Raw genomic sequence first — 20,906 nt, 5'->3', positions numbered from 1 at the left:
GGTTTCAGAGTCCAACAAACCTGGGTTTATCTTTGGTCAGAGATAGGACATGGGATAACCTCAACAAGGCCTGATCTATGGCCACACGTGATAGCCTCATGAATCTCACACACATGATGTTGAGCAAAAGAAGCAGACACTGAAAAGTACAGCCTGTACAATTCCACTTATATAAAGTTCAAAGCCAGGCAGAGTTAGTCTGTGCTGTTAGAAGTCAGGGTAGAGGGTGTTCTTGCAGGGGAGGAGCGGGGGATCAGAAAGGAGATGTGAGGGGAAAACCTCGGGTCTGGTAATGTGTCTCTTGATTAGTTGCTGGTCACATGGTCCTGTGCAGTTAGTAAAACTTCATCCAGCTGTCTAGTTTTCTGAATATAAATTGTGCTCCAGTAAAACACTTTTAATAGAACAAACTAGATAAACCTGGGCTTCCCTGGTGACCCAGATGGTAAAGAATCCACCTGTAATGCAGGAGACCTGGGTTCGATCCCTGGGTTGGGAAGATCCCCTGGAGAAGGGAAAGGCAACCCACTCCAGTGTTCTGGCCTGGAGAATTCCATGGACTCTATACTCCATGGGGTCGAAAAAAGTCGGACATGACCGAGCAACTTTCACTATCGCCACATTGTCCAAAGTGGTGGCCCCAAGCAACACAGGGTCACCACACTTTTGAAATGTGGCTAGTTCAAGTGGAGATGTGCCATAGGGTAAAATATACACTCGATTTCTAAGACCTAATATGAATAATAGAGTAGAACATATTTCATTAAATTTTTATGTTGATTGCAGGTTTAAATAATAATATTTTAGATCTGCTGAGTTTAACCAAATAGATTATGAAAATTAATTTTACTTTATGGTCTTCTTTATTTTTTCTGTAATGAGTGTGACCATTAGAAAATTGAGAGTTATGTATGTGGATTAAATTCTGTTTGTACTACACAGCAGTGCCCCAAAGCATGGACAGTGAAGTATTTGGAGGCTGGAATCATCTGTAAGGTGGATGGTAATGGCTAAACTCGTGACCATGCTCGCCTGCCTTCTGCTTCCCTCCCCTGATGCTCCTCCTGGTGAGCTCCACTCAGCTTCCTGGGCGAGGCACTGATTGGTTTGTTTGCTGGCTTCTTGCACAGATCAACTACAAGGCCGTGGGCTCATTGGACCCGAATGCTGACCTGTCCAGCCAGAGGGGCAAAGTGTTCAAGCTTCGGAATGAAACCCACCACCTCTTTGTGGGTCTGTACCCTGGAACCACCTACTCCTTCACCATCAAGGCCAGCACTGCAAAGGGCTTTGGGCCGCCCGTCACCACCAGGATCGCCACCAAAATTTCAGGTATCTGTCCTAGAAAGGGGAAAGGAAGAAAGGTGACGGTGTTGGTTTTTATCCACTCCTAATACACCTGGGAGTGGAAAGGGGTGGAGCCGACCATCACCGAGTGATCTTGGAGCAGCAAGGACAGTGCAGTCCCTCATCTATCACCACCGTCATCTCGTGAAGAAAACCCAATCCAGGAGCTTCCTAAAATATAAAACATATATCACCTACACTAGACCAGAGGGAATGCTGAGTGATTTACTCAATAGTTTACCGAGCACACAGTTGCACCAAATAGTACATTTTCGCCATACAATTTCATTTGTAAAAATGTGATTCATTTTCAGGAGTATTCCTTTTGGCAGTGCAGGGCACAGCACGGGTTCTCATGTAACCTCCAATGAATGAGCGAATGAAAAAATAAGTGAATGCCCAGAGCCAGAGCGGCCCAAGATGTCACCTGCCCTCAGCTGTCAGGCCCCCTCCCCCGCCGGACAGCTTCAGAGCGGAATTATCTCAGACCTGTGTTTACATTCACACTGTTTCAGCATGCCCATGCACTTCTGGTCTGCGTCCACACAGACTTTGCATAGACGAGGACCCCTGGTAGTTTTTGTAGCTTAACGTTTCGACACACCCTTAAACCATGAGCATCTTCCAAGTTGCTACACTGCTTTCATTACAATTATCTGTCAAGCGGATGGACGTAATTTAATTAAACCTTCCCCTGTGGTTGGATATATTTGGCGCCTCCATGTTTTTAATAAAATAATGCTTCAATGAACATGTTACCGAATAAAGTTTGATTTCTTGGCTTGGATTATGAATTTAGGATTAAATTCCAGAAATTGAAATACTGAATTAAAAGGAATGTAAGTTTAATAGCTCTTAGTACAAATGGCTAAATTACCTTCTCAGGGGATTAGGTTTAGTGATGTTCCTATCAGAAGAGAGGGTCTCCTGAAGGGAAAAAAAGAAAAGATCAGAGCAAAGGTCATCACTGCTGTAATTTGCATTCTATTTCTTTTTTATTTTAATTTTTTAAATTGTATTTGCATTTTAAATGTGTTTAAGGTTGACTTTACAGTCACACCTTTAAGTACTTATATTTCCTGCATTTATCTGTCTATGTGGTATGGAACTTTTTGATCCATGAAGGCTACCAGCCACATCATTGTTCCCCTCTCCAGACTCTTCTGCATCTTGAAGGAACCTACAGGAAGGTTGAAAGTCAGGGTCTTCTTTGCTGAAAGCCTCGGATGCCACGTGACTCATCCAGTGCTTCCCCAAATAGCTCCCTCCTAGGCAACCTGGGTGTCTTGTGGGAGGTGATGCTGGGGTGGGGTTGGGACCTGTGCTCACTCCCTTCTCTCTGTTCTCTGTCCAGCTCCGTCAATGCCTGAATATGACACAGACACCCCACTGAATGAAACAGACACGACCATCACGGTGATGCTGAAGCCTGCTCAGTCTCGGGGAGCCCCTGTCAGGTGAGGAGGGGTCTTAACCTGACGTTTTCCATTTTCTTTCTCTTCACCATGCACACCTCCAGCTGAATCATGCCGCTGGCAATGCCTGTGGGCAAGACTGCCCAGGAGCAAGGCTTCCTGGAGGAAAAGGATCAGCAGCTTCAAGCCCAGTTCAGAGGGCCACTGAGCCAGGAGCCCTCTCTCCCCACCATGGGGCACTGGGACTGGCTTAGTGGGAAGGTGTGGATAGGGATCTGAAGAGGGCTGGGAGAGAACTTTCTGGAACAAGCCTATGGTAAATTTATTTAGTCAGGCTGGAGGCCCCGGGAACACAGTATCCCAGCAACATGGCCTGTACACGCCCATCTGCCATTAACAGACATATAGACAGATGCACCAAATGATCAAAAGGACCTGCTCAGAAATTTCAAAGGAGGCACAACCTCAGCGCTAGTCCCGTTTATGGCCTTAGTGTTCCACAGGGGGCTTGAAGTCAGAGTCATACAAGTGTATCTATAGCCCAGGCAGCAAAGGCATCTCTGTAGCCAAGCTGACCCCAAGCAAGTCCATGGGCTTCTGGCTGTCAGGAAGGTGGGCACCTCTTTTATATAAGCTACCCTTTGTATCATGGTGGCCAGAAAGTTCATCTGGGTTTCCCATAAGATGTTGCTGGCTTTTGCTCAGAGCTCAAGGGACTACAGACCCTTGAAGCCAAGCAGAGTGTTTGGTGGAACAGCTTTCAAATTGGCTCAGTTCAGTTCAGCAAGCATGCATGGAGTGTTTTATGTGCCAGGAATGGAGCAGAGTACAGGGGATGAAAGCAACCCGTTGATTCCTTCGTTCGACAAACATTTCTTGAGCTCTCTCTCGGTGCCAGGCACTGTTTAAGTGCTTGGAACACGCCTGTGAACTAGCTGCAAATTACTCCTGCTCTAAAGAAAGCTGGACTCTAGCTGGGGAGACAGAAACATGAAAACTTAGTTACAGTACAATTCAATTCATGCTTGTGGAGATGCACGTAGGCGCTCAGAGGACAGAAGTCCCAGAGGAGGTGACAGTGAGATGTAACTTTGTTGTTCAATCACTAAGTCATGTCTGATTCTTTGTGACCCCAAGAACTGCAGCATGCTAGGCCTTCCTTTCCTACACTTTCTCCCAGAGTTTGGTCGAACTCATGTCCTTCGAGTTGGTGATGCCACCCAAGCATCTCATCCTCTGTTGTCCCCTTCTCCTCCTGCCCTCAATCTTTCCCGGCATCAGGGTCTTTTCCAGTGAGTAGGCTCTTTGTGTCAGGTGGCCAAAGGATTGGAACTTTAAGAGATGTATCTTAAATGTTGTATGAGATTTAAGCGCAGTAAGATGGTCCAGCATGAGCGAAGGCATGGAGTCAAGAGGGAGCCTGATGTCATGGGGAGTGACCAGGAGCAGTTATATTTGCTGTAGCATAGAGGTCGAGGCAGGAGCTGGGAGCTACTAGAGGGGGCACTGGAAAGCCATGGGATAGCCACATTCAGAATCTCTTTTATGATACTGGAGACTGGGAGATCAGCCAAGAGGAGGCTATGGAGATGGTCTAGTTACCTGTTTTCCACCCTGGTCCTACTCCAGAAATTATGGACAGTGGAGCAAATAGAATCATTTGCCAGCAATTTGAATTTTCTGCCTGTTCTGTAGACTTTGAACAGTATCTATGCTAAGTCAGGTGAGTCTTCAGGCCATCAAACAGGTATGTGTAGCATTTGTGAGAGTATAATTTTTGCCTTATATTCCACACATCAGTTGTTCCAGGACTGTCCTAGCTGTGATGAACCAGAGTAGATGGTGGCTTTTTAACATCAGATAAGGATTATCGTACTGTTTCTGTAGATTACTGAACTGCTGTGTTTCTTCCTGTTATTCTCAAGCAACATTGTGACTATTTTTCCCCTATGCACTAACATTGGACTTCCCTGGTGGCTCAGATGGTAACAAATCAATCTGCAATGCAGGAGACCTGGGTTCAATCCCTGGGTCAGGAAGATCTCTTGGAGAAGGAAATGGCAACCCACTCCAGTATTCTTACCTGGAGAATTCCATAGACAGAGGAGCCTGGTGGGCTTCAGTCCATGGGGTTGCAAAGAGTCGGACGTGACAGAGAGACTAACACCTTCACTTTCATGCACTGAGATATCACTAAACTTTAGTTCAGTCGCTCAGTCGTGTCCGACTCTTCACGACCCCATGAATTGCAGCACGCCAGGCCTCCCTGTCCATCACCAACTCCCGGAGTTCACTCAAACTCACGTCCGTCGAGTCGGTGATGCCATCCAGCCATCTCATCCTCTGTCGTCCCCTTTTCCTCCTGCTCCCAATCCCTCCCAGCATCAGAGTCTTTTCCAATGAGTCAACTCTTCGCATGAGGTGGCCAAAGTACTGGAGTTTCAACTTTAGCATCATTCCTTCCAAAGAACACCCAGAACTGATCTCCTTTAGAATGGACTGGTTGGATCTCCTTGCAGTCCAAGGGACTTTCAAGAGTCTTCTCCAGCACCACAGTTCAAAAGCATCAATTCTTTGGCACTCAGCTTTCTTTATAGTCCAACTCTCACATCCATACATGACTACTGGAAAAACCATGGCCTTGACTAGACGGACCTTTGTTGGCAAAGTAATGTCTCTGCTTTTGAATATAACTAAACTGGTTCACCGAAAAAATTAGGGTGAACCTCATTGGTTCATTGATCCCTAATGTGGGACCATTCATGTGCTAAGTCACTTCAGTCGTGTCCAACTGTTTGCACGCTTATGGACCATGGACCAGGCTCTTCTGTCCATGGGCTTCTCCAGGCAAGCATACTAGAGTAGGTTCTAGTATCTTTGCGATCTCCAGGGCATCTTTGCGACCCAGGGATTGAACCCACATCTCTTACGTCTCCTATTTTGCAGGCAGAGCTTTACCATTGAGCTACTGGGGAAGCCCTTGAGAGCCCACATTTTCAAGTGGAAAGAGCTGGCTAGCTTCCATTTGATGAGCACACACTGGCTGTGTGCCCGTCACTATACATAAACTGTCTGCCTCCTCACAGCGCTGCAGTTGTAGCTTCCCCATTTTGCAGATATGGAAACTGAGATACACAGAAACTAAGAGCACTGACCTAGCCGTGAAACACGTAAGTGCTGCAGGCAGCCTTCAAACCCAGTCAGCCACCCCTAAGCCAGCACTCAGTCAGTCTGGCCCTACCAACTCCCTAGGAGAAAAGTCATACGTGATGTATTTTAGTGACATTTCCACTGGAAAAAAAATTAAAATAAATGTCACTGCTCAGAGGGCAATGCCTGGTGTCTGGAAAAGTCTGGCTGCTTTTCTTCTTAAGCTGTAGATCACTGAGGGTGGCTCAACACTCATTTTCTGGAATTATTTTCAGACTCTTGCTTGGGCATTTGCCAAGAAGGGAAGAGACTAATCAGTGCCATCCAGCAAGGCTTTCAGGACAACCGTGGTGACAGCAGAAGCGGTATCACATAGAAGTCAGCTACCTTAATCCTGTGTCACCTTGAACTCTGGGCACTAGAATGCCCCTGTGGGAGGCGGTCGACCATTAAGTCATTTAACAAATATTTTTTGAGCAGGAACTGAGCTAAGCCCTGAAGATATAGCAGGAAACAAGACAGACATATACCTGTCCTCTAGAATCTTTGTTGCTGTTCAGTCACCAAGTCATGTCTGACTCTTGCGACCCCATGGACTGCAGCACACCATGCTTCCCTCTCCTTCACCATCTCCTGGAATTTGCTCAGACTCATGTCCATTGAGTCAGTGATGCCATCCAACCATCTCATCTCCTGTCACTCCCTTCTCCTCCCACCCTCAATTTCTCCCAGCATCAGGGTCTTTCTCAGTGAGTCAGTTCTTCACATCAGGTGGCCAAAGTATTGGAGCTTCAGCTTCAGCATCAGTCCTTCCAATGAATATTCAGGACTGATTTCCTTTAGGATGGACTGGTTTGATCTTCTTGCTGTCCAAGGGACTTTCAAGATTCTCCTCTCGAACCACAATTCAAAAGCATTAGTTCTTTGCACTCAGCCTTCTTTATGGCCCAGCTTTCATATCTGTACATGACTACTGGAAAAACCATAGCGTTGACTAGATGGACTTTTGTCGGCAAAGTGATATCTCAACTTTTTAATACACTGCCTAGGTTTGTCATAGCTTGAGTCTTACCATCCGTTGAATACGCATGTGAATGGGGCAGGGAGGCATTGAGGAAGAAAGGAAGCAGAATAACGAAACCAGCAAAGCAAGATAACTTGAAGCCAGTAAGGACAGTGACTGTATTGGTTGAGAGAAGGAATAGTCAGGCTGGAGAGATGAGCACAAACCAGGCAAGTAGACCAGCATGGAGTCCTGCAGGCTAGGAGAAGCAGGAGCCTTGAGAACACAGCCAAGAAAGTCTGTGACCCCTGGACACAAAGAGCTCTCTAGATGCATTGGGTCAAGGATGCCCAGAATCATGTTTTATATTAATAGCTAATAGTGCCTACAATTCCGTCATAGCATCTGATTGTCACTTAGCCAGTGAGTAAGCTGTGTGGGAAATGCCATCTCCATTTCAGAGGGGAAGCTAAAGACTAAGATATTAAGTGACTGGCCCAAGGTCAGGGACCTAGCTTCCTGCCTCTGAGTTCGTTGCTCCACCAGGAAGTTCTGAGTTTTCCCCCTAGCTGGGATGTCAGGTGATGACAGGGTGACCTTCTGGTGGGGTTGCTGTGGAGTGAACCTCCACCAACTAGGGAGTGAGGGGTGGACAAGACAGTTCTGATTGTGTGCAGTAATTGATGAAGCCCGGCATGACTCTGAGTGGAGAGCCTTCCTGTTCTCCAGCAGACTCATACCTGAGCCTCAGCCTCCAGGCGACCCCCAGGTAGGCTGTTCTTCCTCCTTCTGCCAGTGATGCTCTGATTCTGGCTGAGCCAAACTCCAGCCCCTGGTGAACTGCCTGCTGCCCTGTGCGTGAACCCATACAGCTCTGACTCTGTCTGATAGGACTGAGCGTGGCAGGGTAGGGGGCGCGGATTGGGAAAGGAAGGATTGCCACTGGGGGCTCCTGCACCCTCATCCCTCCAGCCAAACCACCTTGGCAGCCTTGGCCTATTTTTCTAACATTCCGCAATGGAGATTTATTGCTTTTGCATTGCTTTCCCCAGGCCTTCAAAGATTTATTGGTTTTTAAGTGACAGAATCCCAGAATTGCTTAAAAGATCAATCAAATAGTGACTAGAATCTAATATTCAGCTCCAGCTCGCACACGCCGAGCCTTCTTCCCTCACGCCCTGCCTGTCGTGCTGATGTATCTGTAGTAACCTTCATGAGAAAGTAACTTGGCCGTGAATTAATCACCCATAATGCAGTCCTGGAAGGGATGCCCAGGGCTGAGCCCCTGGTTCTGGAGCAGACCCTCCTCTGGATCCCCAGCTGGCTTCCTGAGAGCTGTCCTCCACACTCTCACCCTCCACTGTCTCCTTCCTGTCCCATCACTCACTGGGACCCACCCACTCAGCTTCTGCATCAGCTTTTTTTGGAACTTCTTTACCGGGGATCGAACCCACACACCCACTGCAGTGGAAGCATGGAGTCTTAGCCACTGGCCTGCCAGGAATCAGCTTCGGGATTAGCTCTTTCTCCTCCCTCTGCCACTGTCCACCCTGCTCTCCTGACCTGCCAGGGCGGCTTTCTGGTCTGCCTGTCATAAGTTCCTCTTCCTTCAGTCCGTCCCCCACAGGGTTTTTGAACTGGTCCTTTAGAAGCACAAATTTCCTGCTTAAAATTCTTAAATGGGTCACTGGCTTCCTACTGCATTAAGTTCAAGCTTCTTAGTACAGAATTCAAGACCCATCCAAATCTGTTTCTAACCTTTTCTGGCTGTTTCCTCTTACTCTGTCCCTTTAATGGGCTTTACTCAGCCATGCCATGCATGCTTCCTTCATCATTCTTTCATGAGCTTTTAATTATGTTATACATTTGCTTGTATATTTTATTTGGTTTACTTGCTTACATGCCCCTCACTAGACTGTGAGCTCCAGGAAGCCAAGAAGTTTGACACTAATAGATCCCTTCTTGGAACGGGGTCTCACTTTAGTAGGTACTCCAAAAAAGAGAGAGAGGGAGAAAAAGAGAGAAAGGAAGGATTGGGAGGGTGGGGTACGGATAAAGAGAGAGACAGAGAAAGAAAGAAAGGAAGGTTAAATTCAGCAACTCGGGTGGTAGCTGGCAGAGGCAGGCTATTGGAACAGTGGAGATGCACTTCACAGGCCCTGCTTTTACCTGTCTCCTGTGTATGAGGGCACAGTCCAGAGCAACTGCCTGTGATGACGCAGATGCCCTGCGTTTACTGTCTGATAGACACCACTAGCTACACGTGACTGTTAAGCACTTGAAATAGGACTAGTGAAACCAAGGAACTGATTTTTTTTTATTTTATTTGAATTAAAGAGTCATATATGCTAGCATTTGGACGTGCCACTCTATAGGGAAGACAAACAGAAAAAGAAAAAGTGCAGATGAGCCTGTGTATCTGGTCAGTGGTTTCCATGAGAGTTCAGAGCAGAGCCTTCCATCACTGGCTCCGTGAGCTCAGTTGAGAAGATGGCTTCCTGGAGGCTGTGTTGCCTGAGAACTGCCAGACGAGGGGGAATTTGACTCAGGAGGAATGGTGTGTACAGGAGCTGAGGTAGAGCAGATGGATGTTAGGTTCAGGGAATGTTGGGCCAGGGCACAGAGATGGGGAATGAGGCAAAGAAGTGGGCAAGAGCCAGGTAAGGTCTTCATTCGGGGTTTAGACTTTGTCTTGAAGGGTATGGGGAACACTGGCAGGAAGATGCTCAAGTTTTTGTCCTTCTCTAAGCAGTCAAGCCCTTGTCTGTTCCATTCTCTCTGCCGATCACGGCATCCCACCTCCCCAACACCTGGGTCAGATCTGCCGCATCCAGGACCATCTCTCATCCTGCTGCAGGATGTACCAGCCCCACCTTGGGTTCTCATGCTGCCTGGCCCCTCCTTGGTCAGGGACTTGCATTTTCAGTCTCTACCAGCCTGTGACCTCTTTGGGGGCAGAAACTGGGTCCCACAGGATCAGACCTGAGATCTCATGCTCTTCCTACCACAGCTGACATCCCAGATGGAGACACTGGTGCAGCAGAAGCTCCTGGAATCAGATCCCCTCATGCGATTGACTTATTTCATGGCTTAGGGTCAGATTCTGAATTTCTCTGATTCAAGCTGCTTGTTGGTAAAATGAGAATACCCATATCACAGATTGTTTTAAAGGTCAAATAAGCTAAAGTGCATAAAGTGCCATTGGTAGTTGTTCAGTTTGCTCCTGAGGTTGACCCAGCTGTTGAGACAAGTGGTGGCTGCCTGCCCTGGGTTGGCCATGGCAGGATTATTCTTTGAGCCCTGCTACAGTCGATGCCTGGGTGCCCTCTAACGCTATGTATGATTCACTGGAGGCTTGTGCTGGTGGCCTGTGGCATGTCAGGGAGCGTGCAGTGGTCTCCAGAGGTGTCACAAAATCCTCAAAATGATTCTCAAAAATGGATTCTCAAAAATGGATTCTCAGTTCTGAGCGCCTTTCAGAAACACCAAGTCAATCAGACAGGGCTAGGAGGTCTCAACTACCGAAGGGCCAGCAAAACGAGGGCCGAGAGCAATGCCCCCAGCTTGGAGGAGAGGCCGCTCAGTGTTGTGAAATCAAAGCAAACAGGTCCACAGCCCCCTCAGGCAGGGGTGTGGGGGCTCCCTGAGCTGAAAAGTGCAAGTGCTAGTCACTAAGCTCTGACTTTTTTCAACCCCATGGATTGTAGCCACCAGGCTTCTCTGTCCATGGAATTCTCCAGGCAAAAGTACTGGAGTATTCTTGCCATTTCCTTCTCCAGGGTATCTTCCCGGCCCAGGGATCAAACCCATGTCTCCCTCATCACAGGCAGATTCTTTACCATCTGAGCCACCAGGGAAGCATGAGCAGAGACCTTATAAATACTAGGACCAGAGTGGGAACACAGAGTCAAAAACCGTGCAGGAGAGATGAGACCAGATTCTGGGAGATGAATGGGGTTTATCTGTTAACTCATCTGTTTATCAGTTCATCAACTAATTAAGCAATAACCATCTACTTTGAATTTCAACAAAAAACCACATGCCAGACCCTGTGCTGAGCACCAGAGACCCAGAAATGAGCGAAACAGGCCCACCAACTGCTGACATCCTAAGGGCAGATACAGCTCTGAACTAACAATGCCACTGACACTCACAACAGACTGTTACCAGCTGTAGCTGAGTCTTACAGGGTCCATGTCACCTCACCATCCCTTCTCTGATTTCAGCCGTCTGAGCTGGGTAGTTCCACGCAGAGTTATAGGATCCCATCTCCAGCATCAACACCCACCCTTTGTTGACATCCTTTTGCCACAGTTCCTTCTCCAGAGTCCCATGTATCTGGTTTAGCCGGAGCAAGCAGGTTCAGCTCAGGAATGCAAGTGATTTAATGTTACTGATGCCTCATGCTACAACTTCTGAAGTTCTGTGCTCCTTAGAGCTCGGTAACAAGAGAAGCCACCTCAATGAGAAGCCCATGCAGTGCAACTAGAAAGACCCAGTGCAGCCAGAACAATAAAAAATGAAGGTGATGGAGATACAGTTGTTGAGGAGGTAGAATGGGTGAGCCTTGGCGATGACTTCTCTCTGGGGCAGGGGACGGGTATGAGGAAGAAGACGCTGTCCAGGATGGCTCCCAGGTTTCTGGATTGGTTAAATAGATGGATCATGGTGCCATCCTCTGAGCCGAGGAACACAGAGGAAGGGAAAGGTCTGTGAGGGACCTGAATGGGGGAGTCAGAAACCACTTGGGCAAGGACAGGCTGGGACCTGAGGCATGGTCCAGGCAACCTTGGAGGGGCCTGGACCAATTGGGGGCCTCTGGGGGACCTCCTCCAAGGTCACTGGGACTTGTGGCTTACTTTCCTGGGCTACTTGAGGCATAGTGCCCAGAGGGTAGGGCTGTAGCTTGGAAGGTCAGAAGTATGTCACACTGAATACTGGAGCCAGTGTAATGTGGCCAGTGGCTTCTAAGGTCATTGCAGGTTCTCTTCACTGCCTGATGAAAACCCATAATCCAGCTGCCTTTGACAGGTACAGCTCCTTAAGACTAGAGATTCTGAAATACACACTGATGAGCTACAGGGCGAACAGGAGTTCCAGCCAGCTTTTAAAGAAAGAAGAAGGTTTATTGAGAAGTAAAGGAAACAACTGCCAAATTTCCTCTAGGATTCCTTTAATAACTGTGAAGCCCAGAGTGGGATCATGTGAAGCAACCACAGGAGGGTTTTGCCAGTCTATGGAGCTGCAGCGAGCAACATTGGCATCATTACCATCTGATTCTCAGATACCAGCATGCAATGGCATCCTATTAGGGAGGGGAAATGAAAATTTGGAGGATTTATTAACATGGGGCAGCCTGAGGAGTTCACAAGTCCCTGTCCACGTTTGTAGAGATGAGAAACCACAGTTACATTTAGAAGCTCTTTCTCTAAACATCATTTGGTTCACTGAGTTCCCTGCTCTCTGGGCCGCCTCCACCAGGGCCTGGAGATGAGGAGTCCTACGTACGATGTGGGGGGATGGGAAAGAAGCATTCCCCCCAAAGCTGTGAGATTGAGTTCTGCACATAATACCACTTGTTGTCAAGTCTCACAGCCTGCTGGGATTTCATCACACCAGATTGGGAAAGAGCAGGAGCCACATACAAGAAGCAGCGACCAGAAATAAGGAAACACGGGATAAATGCTGCTGCAGAGCTATTTCCGATGGGGCCGCCCCACACTCTGAATATGACGGCTAATGGAACATGGAACTGTGATTAAAGAGACTTGTAGCAACTACTAGGGAAACCGCCAAGGAGGCTCCGAGTGTAACCCAGAGCTGCACTCAGAACAGTCATCCAGGAAAACAAAAGGCACAAAAAGGTGCGACTGGAAGAGCAGAGGTGGGTTTGCGTTTGCCTTAGCACTTCCTGATTGCATCGCAGCTCTTCTTTGATCAGCTCCTCCCCTGCCCTCCTCCCCCTACCCACCCCCCAACCCCCGAACGGCCCAGCTTACCAAGACTGAATTGGCTCTGGTGTTACAGCGTTCTGGATCAGTTTCCTTAGGCTCAAACCAAAGAGGAAAGACAGGTGTTTCAGGAGGAATATTTTAAATGGAGCAGGAGCAGTTGCTGGAACATGAAGCACGAAGGAGTGTGCTATTTTGGACCGTCTGCCATCTGGAGAGATGGAAGCAGAGACTGTTACTGGCGTGAGGGAAAGGAGAGTGTGGTTGTCATGTTCACCTCCTACCACAGGCACTATTTAAATTCCCCCAGAACTGGAGTGCTGGAGAGGCCTCGGAGCAGGGGGCTTGGATTTGGGAATCATTAACATCCAGGTGATATTTAAAGCATGGGAGGAGTGGAGAGCTTATCTAGGGGGATTTTAGACTGTAAGAAATGAGGAACAAAAGAGAACTCTGTGAAACTCTATCCAGGTACCACCCTGGAGATGGAGAAGGACTGGTCAAACACGCAGAAGAAAAACCAGAGCAGAGTTAAAACATGAAAGCCAAAGGAAGACTCATTTAAAGAAAAGAGACGATTGACATTTTATGATTTGATTTTGTCTAAGTCACAGCGGTTTCCAGTCATTCTGGCACCAGGAACTGGCTTCATGGAAGACAGTTTTTCCATGGACCAGTAAGGTGGGATGGTTTGGGGATGATGTGAATGTCATGTGCATTACACTTACTGTGCACTTTATTTCCGTTACTGGTTTATCAGGTCCACTTCAGATCATCAGACATTAGATCCTGGGGGTTGGGGACCCCTGCTCCAAGACCTCCAGTCAGTTTTTACAGTAGAAAAAGAAGAAAGACACATAGCTTGACCCAGGACCATGGGAAAAGGAAGATGATGATATCAACAAAAGTGCTTAAAAATGGACCATATGGTCCAGGCTTGATTAAAAATGCCTATGCAGGTAGCTGTGCACATGATGAAAGTCCTGAATGCCAGATGACCTCAGTACTATTGAGAATCTGTGCCGAGGGTCCAAAGCTGGGAGAGGCTGAAAAGACAAGAAGTGATATTTAGATGGACATATACACACTACTATATGTAAAATAGGTAACTAATAAGGACCTACTGTGTAGCATGGGAAAACTCTACTCTATAATGGCCTAGATGGGAAAAGATTCTAAAAAAGAGTGGATATATGGATATATATAACAGATTCATCACTGACTCAATGGACATGAGTTTGCGCAAGCTCCAGGAGATGGTGAAGGACAGGGAGGCCTGGTGTGCTGCAGTCCATGGCGTCTCAAAGAGTCGGGTATGACTGAACGACAACAGTTTCACCTTGCTGTACCCCTGAAACTAACACAACATAGTAAATCAACTATACTCCAATAAATTTTTTTTTTTAAAGAATTGATATTTAGAGAATAAGATAATCGAAGTTTCAATAATGGAACCCTGCTGTGGGATGAAGTGGCTTTGAGTCTGACTGTTGGCAGTCACATTAGATAGATGGTAATGGATTCAAGGTGAAGCCGAGTATTTTCAAGAACAAAGAGATCAGGCTATGGAGGGCACAGCTATCTAAGTAGATACGGTTCTTCTGACGCTAAACCTCCCACCCAGGGGAACTGGTGAAGACCCTTCCTAAGAGCAGAAGTGACTCTGCATGCTGCCTTCTCCTGGGTCTCACCTGTTCTCCAGCCTGTTTTCTGCTGACCTTCACTTCTCACTGTCCTGGTCCCTGTGGCAGCTGGCACCACTGCTTTGTCTCAGATCTTGCACAGCTGATGAGTGATGGCTCTCAGTTTCTCTACCTGCAGTCACCCAAAGGTCAGACTTTCAAGTCAGCCTCCATCAGGTGCATCTCTATAGTCCCATCTCCTGATGCTCTTCTGAGCTAGTGCATGGACCTGTGCCATGTTAGAATCCAGGGAGGTTTTCTCTCATCCACAAAGCTTTCTGCTCAGTACTCGCTCCTGCTGCCTGCAGCTGCTCAGAGTTGCCTCCTATTGGCAGCAGTAAGAGGGGTGATCCTGAATGCTCTGGCTTTTTAGTAGGACTGGAACTATTTAAAGGTTAGAGTCTCCACCATGAGATAGAAGAAATTTGTACTTACCCCTTTCACAGTGCAGCCCATCCTTTCCTTGCCTGGCTGCTGGGGTTTTCTGTTTAGTGCATTTCCACTTGGGTGTAGACTCAGTAAGCAATTTATAAAGGTTATAAATGTATTAAGTAAATATTCTTGGCCAGAGCAAGGAGTAGCAGTAGCACAAGGAGGAATCAAGGGCCAGGGTTCAAACCTACACAGCCCAGCACCGTAGCCAAAGCTCCATGAGGCTATTGAAATTTAAATTAGTTCAAAGTAAATTAAAACTTCAGTTTGTTAGTTGCACTATCCACATTTCAAGTCCTCAGTAGCCAGATGTGGCTAGCAGTTATCATATTGAGCAGCATTTCCACTATCACAGAAAATTCTCTTTGACTGCATTGCTGTAGACTCTGGGAGGGCTGGTAAAAATAGGTCAGGGCCCATATTTGGTTTCAGACAGGCTATTATATTAATGTAGGCATTTGAGACCATTGGTAAAGGCCAGGAATCCTGTCATAAGAAATACAAAATATAATGGGGGCTTAGAAGGCAGAAAATATGTCTCCCCAAAAGCCGGAGGGGACCTTTGACTGGGCTAACTTGCTGCTACGACCCTGATCTACTAAACTGGACTTCCCAAATTCCACTGCGTCACTCTGGCCTGGGAATAAAGTCTGGGGAATGGTTTAAGCCCAGAGTTTTCAAACTTTATTGACTAGAAGACTTACCTGGAGAGCTGGTAAATATGAAGATCCTTGCCCATCCCTAATGGTAATGAAATTAGACCTGAGAATCAGTGTTTTGAACAAGCTCCCCTGTGATGATGATTCCGCTGGTCGTGAACCACAACTTGAGTACCACCGGTTTAACCTCTACCCCACTCCAGTACTCTTGCCTGGAGAATCCCATGGACGGAGGAGCCTGGAAGGCTGTAGTCCATGGGGTCGCTAAGAGTCAGACATGACTGAACGACTTCACTTTCACTTTTCACTTACATGCATTGGAGAAGAAAATGGCAACCCACTGCAGTGTCCTTGCCTGGAGAATCCCAGGGACGGGGGAGCCTGGTGGGCTGCCGTCTATGGGGTCACACGAAGTCGGACACGACTGAAGCGACTTAGCAGCAGCAGCAGCCCTGGGTGTGGAGAAAAGAGACTGTACAGGAAACCAAATACTTTCTTCCTGGTACCAGTATTTGTTCAATGTGACAATACAGAGAAGCAGTTGTTTTGCATTTTACTGTAGAGTTGCCCCTGTGGGTTTTACCGCTTTTGGAACTCTTATGTCCCTTTTGGTGTATATTTCAGCATGAAGATAATCAGTTTTCACTTATAAGAGCTGAACTAGGATTTCTGCCAGCTTACTTCTCAATCCCTGTCCACCGGGGGCTCAAAACACACCCCTGTTTTCTTATGATGATGACAATGACTGGTGTCTGAAATACATGTTGTGTTGTTGCATGCTGATAGCATATCTGAACGTATCACTTCTGTACAGATATTGGGGCTTAGGTAGAAAATGGTTGTTGGGTAAGACTGAGCATCAGTATCAGAACAAATCTGTATTCTTTCTCAGAAGGCTAGAGCAGCCTGGGAGAAACAAATCCATTTCCAACTTTCACTCTATAAAAAGTTCCATATTTTCTCAGATCAGACAAAATATATTGAGTGCCAAAATGCTGCAGCAATACGGACGCGTCCCTCAGCTGGGTTGGAATCTGTATGCATTGTCCCCCCGGGCCAGTTTTGATTATGTTCTTTTTCCTTTTATTGCAGTCAGCAAATCTGAATTTGCTATTGTGGGGAGAGCAAGAAGAAGAGGAAAAAAATGAAGGTTTTTAACCTTCAGAAAGTTCAGAGGTTCAGTCTGAATAAGCACAAAAACTTTTCAGTGTGCTTCTGAATTCCTTGAATTTGCAGAACTGCTCAGAATCCCAAGAGAACTACCTTGCACGTAGGATTCAGGCCCCGCTTTGTAGCTAAAAGGCAGAGCTGCAGTTATGAGAAAGGAGCAGAATTAAGGAAAGAGGGAAGAGGAATCAGAGAGGGGAAAAAAAAAGAGTTTGGTCCCCATCCAGGCTAAGTTTCAGCCTATTCAGTTTCTTCAATTCAAAGCCATCTGCTTCCCACGACTCTCAGATAACGTCTCCCCTGCCAGGACACCCTGTTCCTGCTTAATTGAAATTAGTTTCCAAGAATAGTTGTCCAATGCAGTTTCCAGTGGAGGGACTGTTTTGAAAGTCACAATAGGAGTCGAAGCTTTGGGATGCAGATGTCCACACATGAGCCAGATGTTTGAAAGGCATCACACGGTCTATAGCAGCCTTCACATTTCCAAAGCCAGGAGTTCTCTCAGTGGCCTCTGCCACTCGCAAATGGCTCCTTTGAAACTGCCACCATCTCTCCATCAGGGACCTGTAATCCCACAAGTGTGAAGGGAAACAATCACTTTGATTCAGGTTTAGAGCTATGTGTTTCCCAGGCTTAATTATACCACAGGTATATAAATTACAGAAACATGTTAATGCTCCCATGATTAAAATTATAGAGTGCCTAATTGAAAAAGCATAAACTGAATTGAAGAATTCCTAATTATAGTTTGCTTTGAGGTGTTAATTTCCTCCATAACGAATGTGTAATTTCTTGGAACCTAAACAGGTAGCCTCTTGCATCAACACGTAGGCTGCAGACAGGTGGGATAAGGTTGATTTTTCAGTTCAGAAAGTTGACAAAGGAGGCTTGGTTCAGGCGGAGAGGATTGAAAGGGAGCTTGGGAAGGAGGTAAAACTAGTGAAGGCCATAAACCAAGGTGCACCTTGTGGACATTGGGACCAAGGACTGATGAGAAGCCCCTACAAAAATTTTTCCACCTGCTTTTCTCTTTCCAGAGTCTCAACTTTCATCCCAGTTAGTTTTAGTAATTTTTGTGCCTGTAAGACAGTGATTCTTAAAATTTGGTCCGGACCAATGGTAATATCTGGAAATTTATTAGAAATGAAAATCCTAGGCCCCGCCCCCAATCTATTGATTCAGGAGCTCTGTGGATGGAGCCCAGATGGCTGTGTTTTAACGAGACCTCCAGAAGATTCTGATTCATGCTAGAGTCTGGGGAGCACAATTCAGAATGGGTCCCAGATAGCCAAAGTCACATCCAGCTGAGCTTTCTTGGGCTCCTTCTCTGGATCAGAAGCTGTGATTGGTGGCTTCCCAAGCATCATTTCATTCTATAATCTTAACATCACACTGGAGTAGGAAAAAAAAATGCTCCTTCTTTCACAGGTGAGAACATTGAGATCCAGAGAAGTTGGCTTGTCCAGCTCATATTGTCTTTGATAGCTGGAGGCCTTGCCTGTAAGCTCTGATGGAGACTCGGATGGAGACTCAGCATCATGCTGGCCATTTCTTTCATTGCTGTGACATAGTTTCCATTCATATCTTTACTGATCAATGCATTTTCTAAGCACTATAGAGCTGGAGGCTAACTGCTGCTGAGAATGGCTTCTAGGTGACCCACGACTTTGCTAATGTTGAGTCTGACTGTAGCAGGATGAGGAAGGGGCTCCTAAGTATTGGGTTGGCCAAAAAGTTAGCTTGAGTTTTTCCATAAAATGTTACAGAAAACCCCCAATAAAAGTTTTTGGTCAAGTCAATATTTGTAAAAATTGCTATTAATGGCATAGATTGGTAGGATGCATTCTTCCTGAACAGTGATGTGAATTCTAAGTATGAAAGGCCACAGCTCAAAAAGATACTCCTTGAATTCTGGCAGGAACTCTCCTTGCATAATGACCCAAACAGCTGTGAGCCCCCTGTTAGTTACTTTGGGGACCCGATAAGTAAGATGCACTCTATCTCCATCTCCTCTTGTCCAGACATATTGGTTTTCTCAGGTTTCTGTTTTCTAGTCTAAACAGAATAGGTCAGAGACCTATTCTGTGTGTGTGTGTGTGTGTGTGTGTGTGTGTGTGTGTGTGTTTGCATTGTCATAGGTTTTAACCAATCCACAGCCATCTGAAACAATAAACTTATGTTCCTAGTTTACAACACTCTATCAGGTTTTTGCACAATTCTTAACCATTCCCATACAGTTGAAAATTTGGGTCATTTCTAGTTATTTGTTGTTATAAATAACCCAGCAATAAATATATTTATTCGTGCTTTTCTTTTGGTATTGTATCTTTAAATAGGAAAAAAAAAAAAAAACCCAGGAGTGGAATTACTGAAATAAATAAAATGGAACTAAAATGTATTGAGTGCCTACACTTATATGCCAGGCACTGACAGCCAATTCATATATATTAACCTTTTTCATTCTTTAATTAAAAAACCTCAAAGTAACAAGCACACATAGCTGGGAAATCAAATAATCAAACCATTCTCTGCTCCACATTTTTCAACCCCCTAGTCGTGTGCCCCATAGGCAACTGCATTTTAATTCTTTGCTGTTTCTTCTGGGAATTGGCAATGTCACTACATAATGTGCTATTCTAAAGTTATTGATTACAGACATTATCTATTTACTTCCCACTATTATAGAAGAGAATTTGGCTGTCTTGAATCATCCAGCTTCCCAATGTAGTTAGACTCCTGGTTTTAGTTAAATAAATGCACAGTAGCTAATTTTATCGTTCTAAAAGTAGGCTTCAGTGCCAAGTGGTATACAATTTTTATTATAGTATTATATAATTAACCACAGGCTTACTATGTACTCAACACTATTTTAAGTCCTTTACCTAGATCAACTCAGTTAATTCTCATCAAAACTCTATGAGGTAACAACATATAGTATCTCTGTTTTAAGAGGGGAAACTGAAGCACTGAAAGATTAAGTCACTTTCCAAGGTCATCCAGCTAGGAAGTTGCTAATTTGGGATTTGAACATGACTTCTGACTCCAAAGCCTGACTCTTAACCATTATGCTATACTACCTCTCATCACTCTTCCTATTTTGTACAATTAAAAAAAATTCATTATAGAAGGTAGTAGTATTCTATTTTGCCCAAGCAATAGCTTTATTATTCTATTAATACATTTTCTTTCACAGAGCTCTACCATTTCAGATTTATTATTACTCTTTTTTCTTTGATTTTCTTGTTGTTTGTTGTTATTGGTGGTGGTAGTGGTCATGTTGTTGTATGCCAGCCTTGTTCAGCACTTGTTTAAAATTTCAGCAATCATAGTTTTTCCTTTGAAGAGCTATTTACTGTTGTCTGATTTTTTTTTTCCCCCCTCATAGCAGCGACTCTTGCTTATGGAAGCAATCATTTCTTTTCTGAGGATGATGTTTTGATTTGGAGAGTAATAAAGGTTTTGTTGACTCCTATATTATCTCTGTTTCCTCTGGAGTCATTTTTTCCTGTTTCGAATTGACTGCTCTCATTCACGTTGGGACATTTCTCACCTAGTTGGTGAGTCTTGGTAATCCATGTTTAAAAGTCAGGTGTTGTAGAAGTTGAATGAAAGTGATGTTTTGGGGAGTGAAGGCTTTCAAACTCTCCAGAGCTGAAGCCTCCTGTCTCCTTCCAGAGGGGTAGGAGTTAGATATATAGAGGCCCATGTTCCAGGGTTTGATGGTTTCAGGCATAGACTCTTGATCAACACCCTTGTTTTCAGCCCCACATTTCACTTTCACACCCTCCCTGTTTTGTTGCTACAAAACTGAAATCTCACTTGAGATCCACTGGACAAATCACCTCCATTTTTGTTCACGTCTGTTTATAATTTGACTTTCCATATCCTGCCACAACAGATACTTCTCTTCTGACCTTTATTAGTCTTCCAGAAGTTTTGTGAAAACGCTGATCCACTAATAGCCCCTCTCCTGTTCTTTAGTTCCTTGTGGATTTATATGCTTTTTCATCTTTTACTGTCATGTTAGTGGGCTCTTAGGAGAGAGAGGAGGTAAATGGAGTGCATTAAATCTTCCATTTTACCTAGAAGTTCACTTACAT

General features: G+C 45.6%; 1 protein-coding gene across 12 annotated transcripts in view; it reads left to right on the top strand.

Annotated features, from left to right (window-relative positions):
* Positions 1–20,906, top strand: part of PTPRT (protein tyrosine phosphatase receptor type T) — a 1,155,533-nt gene that overhangs the window by 869,559 nt on the left and 265,068 nt on the right. For all 12 annotated transcript variants that reach the window (XM_025001262.2, XM_025001258.2, XM_025001261.2 and 9 more), the window contains exons 10-11: positions 1,131–1,332; positions 2,702–2,804. In XM_025001262.2, the coding sequence (XP_024857030.1) occupies positions 1,131–1,332; positions 2,702–2,804 (305 nt within the window). The remainder of the gene's footprint in view (positions 1–1,130; positions 1,333–2,701; positions 2,805–20,906) is intronic.

The sequence above is a fragment of the Bos taurus genome, chromosome 13, assembly GCF_002263795.3.
Source record: "Bos taurus isolate L1 Dominette 01449 registration number 42190680 breed Hereford chromosome 13, ARS-UCD2.0, whole genome shotgun sequence".
Classification (NCBI taxonomy): domain Eukaryota; kingdom Metazoa; phylum Chordata; class Mammalia; order Artiodactyla; family Bovidae; genus Bos; species Bos taurus.
This window is presented reverse-complemented; position numbering and strand designations above follow the sequence as displayed.